General features: G+C 43.7%; 1 protein-coding gene across 1 annotated transcript in view; it reads right to left on the reverse strand.

Annotated features, from left to right (window-relative positions):
- DNAH10 (dynein axonemal heavy chain 10) overlaps positions 1 to 13910 on the reverse strand; it is an 88766-nt gene that overhangs the window by 17929 nt on the left and 56927 nt on the right. The window contains exons 53-64 of the mRNA XM_054995876.1: positions 12969 to 13172; positions 10625 to 10705; positions 10153 to 10350; positions 9481 to 9642; positions 8752 to 8926; positions 7815 to 7996; positions 6487 to 6623; positions 4840 to 5057; positions 4011 to 4232; positions 3180 to 3327; positions 2211 to 2490; positions 457 to 686 (exon numbers count right to left, since the gene is read on the reverse strand). Of these exons, the coding sequence (XP_054851851.1) occupies positions 457 to 686; positions 2211 to 2490; positions 3180 to 3327; positions 4011 to 4232; positions 4840 to 5057; positions 6487 to 6623; positions 7815 to 7996; positions 8752 to 8926; positions 9481 to 9642; positions 10153 to 10350; positions 10625 to 10705; positions 12969 to 13172 (2237 nt within the window). The remainder of the gene's footprint in view (positions 1 to 456; positions 687 to 2210; positions 2491 to 3179; positions 3328 to 4010; positions 4233 to 4839; positions 5058 to 6486; positions 6624 to 7814; positions 7997 to 8751; positions 8927 to 9480; positions 9643 to 10152; positions 10351 to 10624; positions 10706 to 12968; positions 13173 to 13910) is intronic.

Consider the following 13910-nt stretch of genomic DNA (forward strand, 5'->3'; position numbering starts at 1 on the left):
CAAAGGTGTGAAATTGCCCCAAAGATCATACAAGAATGTAACACACCTCTGGCTTATGTGCACAAATGAACAGGCCTCATAACATGCTACAGCAGTGGTCCTTGTAGACCAATACCGTTCGCTTTGACCGGCAGTAGCTCTCCAAGGACCTTCGCGGCTCCGCCATCTAGGATCCTTTCACCAGACATGCCACGGGTTCTTCTGTATACCAACACAGTGCTCTACCATTTAGTCATGGACTCTGCGGCAGTGGGAAAGCTGTCTTGTGAGAGGGTGAAGCCTTTTCCCTCGGTGTGCATGGCAGATCTACTCCTTAATGTGTGCACTCATTTTCTCATAAAAAAGTAAAAATTTAATTCACCCCTTATTTAGAAGGCTCATATTGACAGGGGTCCCTGAGGAAGGAATGCAGCTGGATGATGGGACGGTTTCAGGGATCAGGCATACTGCTCATACCTCACCAGCTTTGGCTTTTGTTTCCTCCAGAGTGTGCACCAGGTCTACGTTGTCCAGCATGTTACCAGTGGAAGTTGCCAGTTCACGGAGGAGGGAATCTTCCAGATCTTTCAACAAGTTCTTGTTTTCAAATGTTTCCTGGATGAGATGCTCTCTCTGCTCTTCTAGTTCACGTCTTTCAGACCCCACAATAACACTGAGCAGCTGGTCTTCTAAACCTTTCAGAGTAACTGGGGGGCGGTTTAACAACAGGACCCTTAGAAGGTTAGTTCTCCAGAAATGCTTTCATGCAACCATAAAATGGCAATTATATCTTCCCCTGCAGAGCAGGAAGGGAGGATAGCTGGGAGGATTTTACTTCAGCAGGAGGGGACATAGGTCAGCTCAATCTGAACTGCAAGCCATGCATGAGCAAATGGAAGCCTCACAAAGAACACGCCTCCCTGCGATTAGAGAAGCTTTGAATGCCGTTCAACAAGCCCTATGCCTGCTTCTTGGAAGGGGCCACTCTGGCTTTACAGACTGAGATGAAGCTGTGAAACACCAGCTACTAACAGACCTCTGTAAAACTCTGCAAAACTCATTGATCATTGGCCAGAACAGGTTGGTCTAGCAGCATGGCTTCAAAGGGCTAAATTTTTACAATTTTAGAGTTAAAAGACTTCAGGGATAAATAACACCTACCATTCAAAAATACAAGTAACATTTTTCTATTACTTCAGTGATCAACTGCTTCTCGATTCCATAGATCTGTTCTGTGCTTTTCCCTGGTGAAAGGAACCTGAAGAGCCTCTTGCAGACTCCTTGAGCCGGAGCAAAGAACAGATCTGTGGGGTCCAGCCTTTGAATTTGGAGATCTGAGTACATGAGTTCACCGTTCTTCAAACTCTACTAGCAGGATTGTTTCCTAGCTGAACTAAGGTTGCCAGCCTATGCTCTTCCAGAGGGCTGTGGGCAGGAATACGGGAAGCCATGACACCAGCTGTGGCATCACATCACTTCCAGTAAAAAATCTAGACCTGAGATAGGTAGCTCTTGGAAACCTAGAGCTATCCTATGTCAGTTCCATTTTTTTTATTTGGAAATGATCTGATACTCCATGCGACACTAAAGAGTTTTAAAAATAATTCTCTCACTGCCACTGTGAGCAGCAGAAGGCAAAAGGAATGACAAACAGGCACCCCCCACCCCAACTGGGGGAATGGGACCTCTGAGGTGAACCCACAGTTAGAGATGTACTGCAGCAGGAGGGAAGCATGTTATGTGAAATATTTCCCTCTCCTGTTTTAGAAGTAGTTAAGTAGGCTTTCAAAACAGGGTGAAAATGTTCACCTGCTCAAAGTGAGGACAAGAAGCTACGCCCTCATTCTGGTTTGGCTTTATCATGTCATGTAGACAAACCTGGTTGGCTGTAAGAAGCTGTGACAACATCACATGGTTGATGATGATCAGCTGCATCATGTAGCCAATAAGCCATTAAGAACCCTCTTTTTTAGGAAAAAGTATACCATAACAGCAGCTAAGTGAGATAGCGAACCAGATTTAATCAGTGGGAAAAAAAAGGTGAAGTTTGAGGGGAAGGTCTTCCCTAAGTTCTTTTTGCACCCAAATGATTTCCCCCTGAAAATTCAGTAAAGCACGGTGCAGTCTAGCAGCGAAGCAGCAGAACTGAAAACAGTTTTTAAACCACTGAAACCCCCCCCCCAAACCCTCACCAAAACCCATGGCAATTTTCCAGCCGTGTATTTGCTTACCCGTGTAATTAATAACCATTGCTTTCCCAAACACTGCAGGAGAATATCTAGGATTAGCCAGTTTGGTGTTCAGGTACAGCTTAAAATTGGCATCATAGTCAACCTCCTTGTCCCCAAGTATGATGAATATTCGGCCCTGAGCACACTTGATATTTTTTTCTAACACGTTATCGATCACAGGGTCAATGTATTCATCCACATCATGGAACAAGAAAGGGTTCCCATATTTTATAGCCATTTCCAATTGCTTAAGGAAATCAGGGTCATTGAAAGAAGCCATCTGGTGGAGAGAATGAGACATAGGGATGAAAACCGTATCTGTACTTCTAAACCAAGCTCTTTATCTACTCAGTTCTCCATCGTGGTCTAAAAATAACTATCTTAGTCAAAAGACCACACACCATTTTCTTGAATTTTCCTAACATTAATAATAAAGATTGCTCTCATCAACTGTACCTCTGCCTTTACTTGCCTTTGAAAGAAGAATCAAAGGTGGGCCACTGCCAGCCATCTGAAGTATAATACAAGCACCTGCCACTCTCACTCCCACATGCACTAGAGCTTACTGACAGCCCACAGGCAGGAAATGCTGAGAGTTTCCAGCCTAGCTCAGATTGGAGGCTTTGCTGCCCAATGGCCCACCCAGCCATGGAGCTCTCTGAGTGACTTTGGGCCAGTAACTCTCTCTCTGCCTACTCTACCTCACAGGTCATTTGTGAGGATAAAATGGAGAGAACCTTTTATGAGGCCTTGAGCTCTGTAGAAGGACAAGATGAAAATTAGACACCCGGATAGACGTCCCTACGTCTACCTGGGAAAATCCCATTCAGGGGCTTAAGCAACCAGTCCTTTAACCCTGAAGGCACTTCACACCTTTATTGTGGCCAGCTTCCTGGACCGTTGACCATTGCACATGCATACATAATTCTCAACGCTGTTAAAAAGAGCAACCTGAACAGTTAGTCTCACCCTGAGGTTGTTTTTTTCTTCTTTCCTCTTGATCCAATTCAGTGCTTGCTGCTGTGGGTCGATACACAGAGGGAAGCGGCTGGCACGCATAGTGAGGATGCCGTTTTGGACTGAGAGTTCATCGGGAGGCAGACCTTGAGACCCCCACCTGGAACATAAGCGACAAAAGAGAAGGGAATGCTCTGTGATGCCAGGGGACTCGTCTTCCTTCTTAGAGGCCTTTGGAGCCCGAAGGCAGGCTATCCACCCAAAACCAAGCACAAATTTATTTGTGTTTGAGCCACAGATATGGGGCACTTTTAATGGGACGTGGGCGACCAGAGACTAGACTAATGAAGTGACCAGAGACTAGACTAATGACCCCGTTACATTAGGGGTGGGTGAATTCTTCAGCCTAAGGGAGACATCTGGGTCTCTCTTCATTTGGACTCTGGCACTTCCTGTTTTCAGGTCTGGCAGATTGCTGGCACTGGAAACAGGAAGGGCATCTAAGCCCTCAAGAGAGAGCAGAGGCTCAGATGTGGCCCTCTGTCTCAATCTGTGGCTCTTCAGGGCCCGTGAGCTGTTTAACCATTTTTCAGGAGTCTCAGCCCACTAACCAATGCTGCACTCTAAAGGGCTGATGCTCCCCACAAATGGTTAACCTACTTGAGGGCCAGATGAAAAGCCCCACAAGCCATAATTCCTCCACCTCTGCAATACACATAACACACAAAATCCTTATGGACAAACAACTGATAGGAGGCCAAGTATTACCCCTGAAGTCAATGGGAATAAGGTAAACTATGAAACCACACAGGGGCTAAATAAGAGGGAAATGCTTTGACCCACCTGCTAATTTCAACATCATCAGTCAACAGGTTTTCTAATCGGAACGGCTGGCTGAGAGGGATGTCTCGGGTTTGAATGTCTGCTTGCCACACCCCCTTGATCATCTCGTCACGGAATTCCCACGTGAAGGCGCCCTCGTAGCTCAGGAAGGCAGCGCACAGCAGGCAGTCCCCCAACAGCTTCACCTTCCGTTTTTTTAATTCCTCCAAGTCGTTTGTCCACCTGGGCAAAACAATGAATGAAAACAGGACTTCCCCAGTAGAAAGCAAGATGGCAGACAACTGATTTTCCACCCAGATGTACTCAGCCATTCTACAAAGGTGACCTTCTCAAGGCAGGGAGGAAAAAAGACTCACCCGTGCTTGGAGAAAGGTATGTGGGGAAAGGTGGGTGTGTGTGTGTGGTATGAGACGAGTCAACAGGGAAACTGCCTCGGATTGTGTACACTTTTTCCAGTTACTTTGTTACTATTATTGTTTTATTAGTCCTTCCTTCATTGTTAATTAACTGTTTTATTCATGTTCTTTATAATGTTTTATTGCTATTATTGTTATTACTATTATCCATAAATATTGCTAATAAACAGTGTTTTAAAAAACTGCATAAAAGTTGGGAAAGTTTAAAGAACAATGTGGGGGGGTGCCTGACCAAACCCCCCCCCCTTACCCTGAGCCTTTGGAGCTGCACTCAGTGCCTCCTCATGTTTGAGAACACGCTGGACAGACATCTTTTGGGGAGCTAAATTCCAGGCCCATTTAAACCCCACTCAAGAAAAATGCTGGCCCTTCTAGTGAAATGCATCCGGCCCCTCCAGCGGAACTCCACGTGCCTGATGTTTTCAGATCCCAAGCCTGAGATGAGTTTGTCAGCTGCGATGAGTCGCCGTTCCATGATCTCTGCTTCTTCCTGGAGCTGCTGCTTTTCCCTGATTGCCGCCTCGTATTTATCGCCCAGCGCTTTCAGCTCATTCTGAATGGCCAGCAACTCGGCCTGGATCTTCTCTAGCTCACGTTTACTTAAGAAGAAATTCCGTTCCAGCCTCGCCACCTGCGTAGAGAAAAAGCAGCTCACAGAAGTAAGTGGAAGTCAGTGCAGATTTGGCATGCTATTACCAGTCAACACCCAGAAGCTTTGTAGAAGTTACATTAAAAGCCCACCCAAACATTGGCTTCCACAGGGAACCATAAGCCCGCTCCCGCAACAAGTCTGTCCAACTTGCTGGACGCCTGGCCCATGTTCTGCTGCACTGTGGGAGTCCAGTGCCTTCGAGGAAGGCGCCAGCGCCCACGCCTACTGCCTTAGCTACCAGAAATGAGAGACCGTTTGGGGGTTCAGGACAGGGTCTGCAGGCAGTGTGAGAACAAGCATGTAGCTAGGAATACTAGAGAAAGACATGTCTCTTGGTTGTGCTCTCAACAGCATAAATAAATAAATAAATAAATATAGCACACCAGGCTGGATGGGTTCAGCTGTGATTGGCAGTGCACACGGTAAACTTAGTGATGCAAGGGCACTGCTGTGTGCCTGTCTCTGCCTCAGTACCACTAAAACAGCAGGAAAAGGATACTTGCTGAATCAGCACTGTTGGATCAGTCCAGCGGTTCATCTAATCTGGAATCCTATTTTACACAGTAGCCAACCAGTTGCCCTGGAGGGCCAACAAACGGCATAAAGGCCTTTCCCTGATGTTGCCTCCTAGGCTTGGGTTCAGGCATTTGCTGCCTCTGAATAGAGAGGCTTCCTTTACTCCTCCATAAGCTGTCTAACTCCCTTTTAAAGACATCTGTGCTCGTGGCAATCACTATGTCCACTGACAGTGAATCTCACAATTTAATTACTCTTATTTCCTTTTGTCTGCTCTGTACCTACCTATTGCCTCTTGGCACCTATTGGGTGCCTCTTAGTTCTAGTATTATGGTAAAGTCAGAAAAAGCTCCCTCTATCCACTTTCTCCAACCCATGCATTATTTTATAAACTTAATTTTATAAATCTAAGCCACGGGAATCTTTTGTCCTCAAACTTCTATATGGACTTCCATTACAAAATGGTGGTGGCAGCAGGTGGATGCTTTATCACAAGCTAAACTGTAACATTATAGGAGTACAACATTACAATACAATGTACAATAGGCACATAATCCACCCTTCAAAATTTTAATTCCACAATCCCATAAAAGCAGGGTTTACAGACAAAATATTCATTTCCTCAGCGCAGGGGACCTTGGTAGCTATAGTTCTGTGATGGGCGTGTGAGACATCTGGGGGGGAAAACACTCAATACTCTCACCAAATTTCAATCCTTAATATTCTTTGGGAAAAACTATGAAAATCAAACTGGTATAAAACCAATATAAGTCTTCTGCAACTGAAAAAAAACCCCACACTGCTTTTCCTTTTCGTTATGGTAGTCTGTTTGTTTCCAAATACCACTTGGGATTCCCAGAAACTTGTTTTGGAAGTTTCGGTGGGCTTGTACCTTTTCTCTCTTAGGCTTGACTTCCTTGGCAACGTCACAATAGCTCATTACAGCCTCAACAAATTTCAGCATTCCCAAGCCGGCTCTGCTGACAACTTCCATTTCTTCAAAAGTAGTATTCAAGTTTTTTAGCAAGCCTGAAATTAAAACAGACCATCTAATTTGAAACATAAAAGTTAATTTCAGAGAGACAAGATAAAACAAATGAAGCTCTTACAACAGCACCAACCAAAACTGATGTTTAATTTTAGGGATGGATGTTTTAATTGGCTTGATCAGTAGATTCATCCATTAAAGTTTCACTTGACTAATAGATGAAAGCCAGCTTTAATTAATGAGTGACTTAATTGATATAAGTGGGTCTGTGAGTCAAGAGGGTATCCTGGTTTTTTTAACCCATTTTGGATAGAGTGTATATTTCAAAGATGTCTACCCTGCCCTTTCGGTAACATCACACTAAAATCAAAACAGTAATAGAAGCAACAGTAAAAACAATAAAAACACCAGAGGCAGCAGAATAAACTAAATTGTTAAAAAGGGAATGTTTCACAAGGAATGCAAAAAAGATCTAAGATATGTTACTTCTCCTTTCCTGTCTGGAAAATGGAGATTAATCCCTTGCCTTTTAGATAATTAACCAACAAAACATTCTTCAATTGGTTGAAACTTTCTATTTTATTCATAAACAATTGATATAAATATCTGGGCCATAGCCTCACAGAGGAGCGCCTGCGTTGCATACAGGAAGTTGCAGGTCCAACCTCTAGGATTTCCAACCAAAATCCTGAAGAAAGGCTCTTTACCTGGGACCCTCAAGAGCCACTGACTGGCAGAGTTGACAGTATATTTGCAAACAATACTTAATCTTTGCTTTTACACACACACACCCCACACCCCACACCCCACACACACACACCCCACACACACACTTTTTCTCTTATGGAACTCCAAGTGACTTACATAGAATTCCCAGGAGATCTCCCATCCAAGCACTGAAGTCCAAATTAGATGTTACACCAGACCCCTGCGGGGCAAATAGGGACTTCCCATGGCTCTTTCATTTTGGAAAAACAGCACAGGAGGGAAAGCTGAAGCCCCAGTTTCTCTAGCACTGAGCTCCCCTGGTGAATTGGGTCCCAACGTGCTCGGGAACAATACTTCTCTAATCTAATCTAGTATGGACCTGAGCCAGCCCCAGCTGGGCTCAGCAAAACTGAGCAATCATTCCCTAAATATCTGACTCCCTCACAAAGGATGCCCTGGCATTTGCACTCGCAGTCCCCAAGGCTCAATTCCAAGCATAGGAGTCATCCCACCGAGCAATCTACCTCGAACTGATTTCACTTGGGTCTGAGTAATTCCATCAAAGTCAATTTCCATGAGGGACCGCAGGAAGTTAGCCTCAGACATCATCCCTTTGGCTGTCTTCCAGTTGAGTTCTTTGTAGCCTCTCATGATGAGGATGCACTCACAAACTGTCTGCACCTGCTTTGGGGGCTTGGCAAAGGACCTGAAAGGCACAAAAAAACCAGACTTATTCTCAGCAGCTCTTGATCATGCAATAATTGAATCAAAGGAAACATCTTGGAACTGAAATCACTCTGTTTCATTTCTGCTCTCGACTTTTATTCTGATTGAACTGTGCTCCTCCCACAAATCAGAATCCAAGATGCTAATTTTTTTGGGAGCTGCTTAGTAATGTTATCAGCTGAAAACCCCTGAAATACCAAGTCTCAGCTTCCCTAGAAGAAACAGCATTTGGCTTGGCTGGGATTGCTCAAGGAGGAACAGGTCTGACTCTGAGAACCACAGAATTAAACAGACCCAGAAGAAAGCTGGAATGGATGTTGCCAACACAGAACAGGCCCCCCTTTTTCTTCTTTGTTCTCGTGTTACCGTATTAACGAGTTTTGTATGGGACTCCAAAAGTGACTCAGAGGGGGAATTAAAAAAAGGACAGACAGCTGAAAACTCAAAGTAATGTGCTCCTTCCTGGGCTCCTGAAAGGAAAACTCCAGTTGCATTTCTTCCCAAGAGGTGACATAGCTCCACTGTCCATCACAACACAAAGAGAAGAAATATAGCAAACTAACATAGACGAGATAGATGTGAGCAAAAATTGGCATTAAAGCTGGTTGTGGGCCCTGAAGAGGAGCCCCATCAAAATATCGCTATGAAACAACCAGCCAGCTTGTAATTCCCTTGTATTAAAAGGCTTTCTGAAACCACCTCCTGCATGTACCATGACAGCTCCCCATCTAGTACCTGATCTCGGTGACATCCGACTTGTCGAGCTTCTGCAGTTCCAGTTTTGCTGCTTCCAAGATAGGCATGGCCTCTGCCAGGGCAGTCTCCGCATCCCTCTTCTCCACAGCAATAATTTTGTTCTGCTCTTCTATTTCTATAGCTTTTTCTTCAGCAAGTTTCTTTTTCTCCTCAGCTAAGAAGTGCACAAGGTGTTAATGTAAAAATCTGAAAAGGCCACAACTGATTTCAGCCCCTTCTCTACTTCTAGATTACTAATCGTAACAATCTGTTGCTCCCCCAAACAAACTGGAGACATTTACTACATGTATATGGCACATTACAAACTCTGCAGGGTCTTGAAACGGCTCACAATGTTCAGAAATACAATAAAATAACTCAGTAACATGCTGGATTTCTGGTACGAAAGAAGCAAAATTCAGAAGTAAATTCGGATAACTACGAAGAGCAGGAAACTGTTTTGGATCTGATATTCCTTTGTCAAAACAACATTGAGGAACTTTCGGATTTAGAACACACTTGTGTGAAAAAGAACCTCGTAATTTGCCTGGGATATAAGAACTGACAAGACATGAATTAGCGGAAAAGAGGGTCCAGCAGCTTAAAATCATTAACTTCAAAGCTCTTGGGAAATCTTCTATCCCACCTCTGGTGCTGACCCCCAAAAGTCCTACTCATTCTATGGGGCAGGAAGGCTGAAGTCCAGGGCAGGGCAGGACCAGGGCTTACCAATGGCTGTGTTGGACGCGATCTCCGCAAGCAGGGCTTCACACGCAGCAGATTTCTCGGCCAGCACAATCTTTTGCTCAGCCAGCTTCAGGTTGAGCTCATCCAGCTGAATTGAAGCTTCTTTGAGTTTGTCTAACCCGCCCTCCAGACGTTTGCACTGAGCTTTGGGAGACAAGAGGAAGTAGTAATTAACTACAAACGTCCAAAGGTCATTACAATCATACATAAAATTCCGCAGGGGCTGATAGGAAATAACAATAAAATAAGTTAGATAAAAATTTATTAAGAAAAACAAAGATAAAATTTCCTAATCCCCCCAAATAGACACAACAACCATAATAAGCGCTCAAATCAAGCTGCAGCAGGCTGGCCTTGAGGACGGCTCTAGCTCAAAATTTCGTATCAGCCGAAGCATACAATTGACATAATTCAGGCCAACCACGGAACAGAATCTGAAAATATTTAATCCTATCTATCTTCACAAGCTTAGAAATGTTGTTCAGATTTTGAGTTGTATAGTCAATTATCATATTCTGTGTCTCTTCTGAGCATCTGTAAAATAACATTTTACTTACAGGCTTGTTTATATCCTAAAATGGATTATCTCTTGTCTTTACATAGTATTTGAACTGATCTGAGATTTGCAAAATGTAATAAAAGCACAGATGTTACCCAAAATGAACTGATTCTTCTCTTCCAGCAGCTTGGCATATGTGTTAATGAAATCAAGGAAATTTTTGGGGGTAACATAATTGCAGCGTCTGAGCTTCTGCAGAAATTTTTTGCTGAAGTCCCCTACAGAGTCATGGGCCATGACCGTGTGTTCAATGACAGCATCTATGTTTTCTGGTGGTATCAGAGGATTTCCTCCTGGAAAAGAAGTACGAAGAGCCATTGAGCAGGGGCTAGAGATCAAAATCCCAGTGTGCACAAATTAAGGAAAGAGAGGCTCTGATTTAAAGCAGAGATGCCTGCTATAATGTGCAAACTGACTCTAAGAAATCAAGAAATGCTAGCCTATGATAGTTCGACAGGGCATCTAACTCAGACATCTACTCTCCTGGAAGCCTTATATACCCTCCCTCGCAGCATTTTTGTGCATGTCACAGACTCCCTCCCGTGAAACATCAAAAACGTTACTTACCTAAAAAGAACTTAGCAACTGCATACAGAGCCTGAGCTGGCCAGGGCAAGAACCAGTCAATCCCAGTGTTGTTGACAAGACCTTGAAAGGTAAATATTAAGGAAAAGTTAAGGGTGTCTCTGTGACTGAGCACTGGTGGGAAGCAGCTAGTGTAACTCTCCTTCTCCAGTCATTCCTCTTCCCTCTCCACAACCCTATGATGGCATACGTTCAGCCCTCTGACTGCCCTGACACCAAATTTGCACAGATGTTCCCTATATACTTAAAAGTTGGCAGTGTGTACAATGTTGACTGCTAACAGGATTCTGCATGCTAAATGTGTTGGCATCATCTCATTGCAAAGGATTTCTGTGTAACTTGTAAGCTTCTGTCTCCCTACACTGGCTGGTTTTAGTTTTCAGGGAATCCTTTCCTTGTATTGTCGAAGGCTTTCACGGCCAGAGAACGATGGCTGTTGTGGGTTTTCCGGGCTGTATTGCCGTGGTCTTGGCATTGTAGTTCCTGACGTTTCGCCAGCAGCTGTGGCTGGCATCTTCAGAGGTGTGACACTGAGAGATCTCTGTCTTTTGGTGCTACACCTCTGAAGATGCCAGCCACAGCTGCTGGCGAAACGTCAGGAACTACAATGCCAAGACCACGGCAATACAGCCCGGAAAACCCACAACAGCAATCCTTTCCTTGTTATCTCGTTTTCCAAGGAACTCCTGCAGCATGCCTGACACAGAAAGTTGTGCACGGCAGAGAATTCTGGGGCATACAGTTCACAAAAAGCATGGGCCAGACCCATAAGATTTCTCTAATGCCCTAGTCAAAATGAGAGCTCACACCCTACAACAGACCTAGTGCTCCCCCACAGCAGTCAATTGCAAAGGACTATCAGTAGCAATGGGCTGTCCTGCAGGGAAATTTGTCCGCTATAACTATCCCTCCTCATTCATTTAGGCTTCATTTTTCTTTTATACACAACATTAATAACAGAAGTTCCCTGTTGCATTAAAGCAATCAACAGGCACAATGAAAGATCTCAATTAACAAATGGTATGTAAAGATCGTATGACAGTTTGTTTGTATAGCTGGTATAAAATATAGCACAATACCTTATTTAAAAACCTAAAAGGAACGACGACTATGGGTCGTATAATAATACTAATAACTGAGCATATATACTGTTCTAGACAGATGAGTGCCCCACTCAAAGCAGTGAACAATGTTAGTGTTGTTATTATCCTCACAATACAGCTGAAGCTGGGGCTAAGAGGAGTGGCTTCCCCAAGGCTACCTACCAAACTCATGGCCGTAGTGGGATTCAAACCAGTAGAGCACTGATTTGCAGCCTAACCACTCTATGGAAGCAGAAGCTGTTGTTAGTAAAGGATTTCAGCAGCATACATATACAAACATTACAATAAGAACAGAGCTGAGTCTTCTTGTTCTTTTATAAGCTTTCTCAATCAAATTTTCAAGGTTTTCCACAAAAGGCAGCCATCTGAGCATGACACTGGTGGACTAGGTGTAGTTGTTCAATACTTTCACTTCTGGTGCCACTTTATCTTAGTGAAAGGATCTCACACTCCTTTCAATGTTTGATTGTAAGTACTTTATGTTTCCATCAGGATGCTTTTTAGAAACATTGCTATTATCAACTGCATATGGAGTCCATGTTTAGGTGATCTAATAGCAGAATGAATAGATACAGTAGCCAGTGATGCTTTGACATTAGTGGAATTATGATGTCTCAACATTTCTGTTACTTTGTACAAGGCCAACAACTGAATACCTAGGCCCTTAATTTCCCACATTTTTTCTAACTTAACGTCCATTACTATGCCCAATATGATGAAGTCTGGTTAGTAACAGATACCACATGGGAAAAAATGTTATAACTTTTTGGTACTGGTTGACAAAGATTTGAACAATAGAGGCTGCAATACTAAGGACAATTTCCTGGGACTTAGTCCCACTGCATGGGACTTCTGAGAAGACCTCCTTAGGATTGTTCCCCCAAAGTTCCAGGTATCTCCATGTATCTTTTCTGCAGGTTCGAATTCAGTGTCACAATTTCCATCTTCCCTAATATTCTATATAATACTGCCACCTCTTTAGAAGATCTACTTGGACAGAATGAGATGATCTAATGATCTTCCTATATTTTTGGAGATCCTATCGTTTTTGGAATAGGTGCATAAACTGTGAATACTGAGGCAACATGTGGAAGCTTCTAAAGAACCCTGGAATTCTTCAGAACATAATTTAAACTACATTTTAAAAAACTAAGCCAATGAACCGTTTCTTGCATAGTCATGTTTCCACTAAGCAGAAGCAGAGAGGATCTACCCGTGGGTACCTGGAAAATTTCGGCAGCGTGTCCTCAGTGTATCTCCAACTGGGGACATCCCAAGGACAATGTGAAGGTTGTTGGCGCTCTTGTTTACAAAGTACTGCCAGATGCTTTCTTTGGCTGGGGCAGCTCCAGCTTTCATTGCTTCAGCTGTAATCATACCTAAAATGCTTTCTCTTTCATCATCTGGGAAAAGGGCTGGAACCATTCCTGTTTTTTTAAAACAACAATGGAGGTGTTATAAGAAGGAAGAGACCAAAATTTACTGTTAAATTTCTATTCTACATATTGGAAAGTCTCATAAACACAGTTTGCTCTCCCAGAACTGTTGTTCTTCAAGTGGTCATTAATGTGTCTGCACTGATAGCCCTTCCACCTATGCAAAGCCTCAGTTTGGAGGTTTCTAGAACTAGCATTTAGGAGCAGAAAACCTCTCCCTCTCAGAGAAGCAGCTTCAAATCACACATGCCTGGAGAGGAGGAGTGACACTTGCCTGCTCAGTCCCTTCCAAATATAATATAAGGCAACAAGTTAAAGGTACCTGGTGCAAGGAAGGTGGATTTGTCAAGTGAATGTACAAATGAGCACTCAATGACTGAAAGTTACAAGTAAGCAACCTGCTTTTTCTTTTTCATGAGCTCTGTACATCACACTGAGTGGCTTATGAGCCAACTCAAAGCGTGAGCCAACTTGGTAAGTGTGAGAAATCCAGTAGCTGAATCTGCATTTGGAGGCACGATGCCTCTTTTGAGTGCTTGCATCGCACAGGAACAGTCCAGTATATCGACTGAAGGCAGCCATCCCAATTCATATAAAAGGACAGGACCCTCCTAATGTCCAAGGAATGCAAAGCCCACTGTGCCCCTGAGGAACAGCAGGGAAAGAAAGTAGGGGAATGAGATCCTGACTGAGATAGAAACATGATACCACCTTTGGGAGGAAGGGAAT

Source organism: Eublepharis macularius, chromosome 13, assembly GCF_028583425.1.
Source record: "Eublepharis macularius isolate TG4126 chromosome 13, MPM_Emac_v1.0, whole genome shotgun sequence".
Taxonomy (NCBI): domain Eukaryota; kingdom Metazoa; phylum Chordata; class Lepidosauria; order Squamata; family Eublepharidae; genus Eublepharis; species Eublepharis macularius.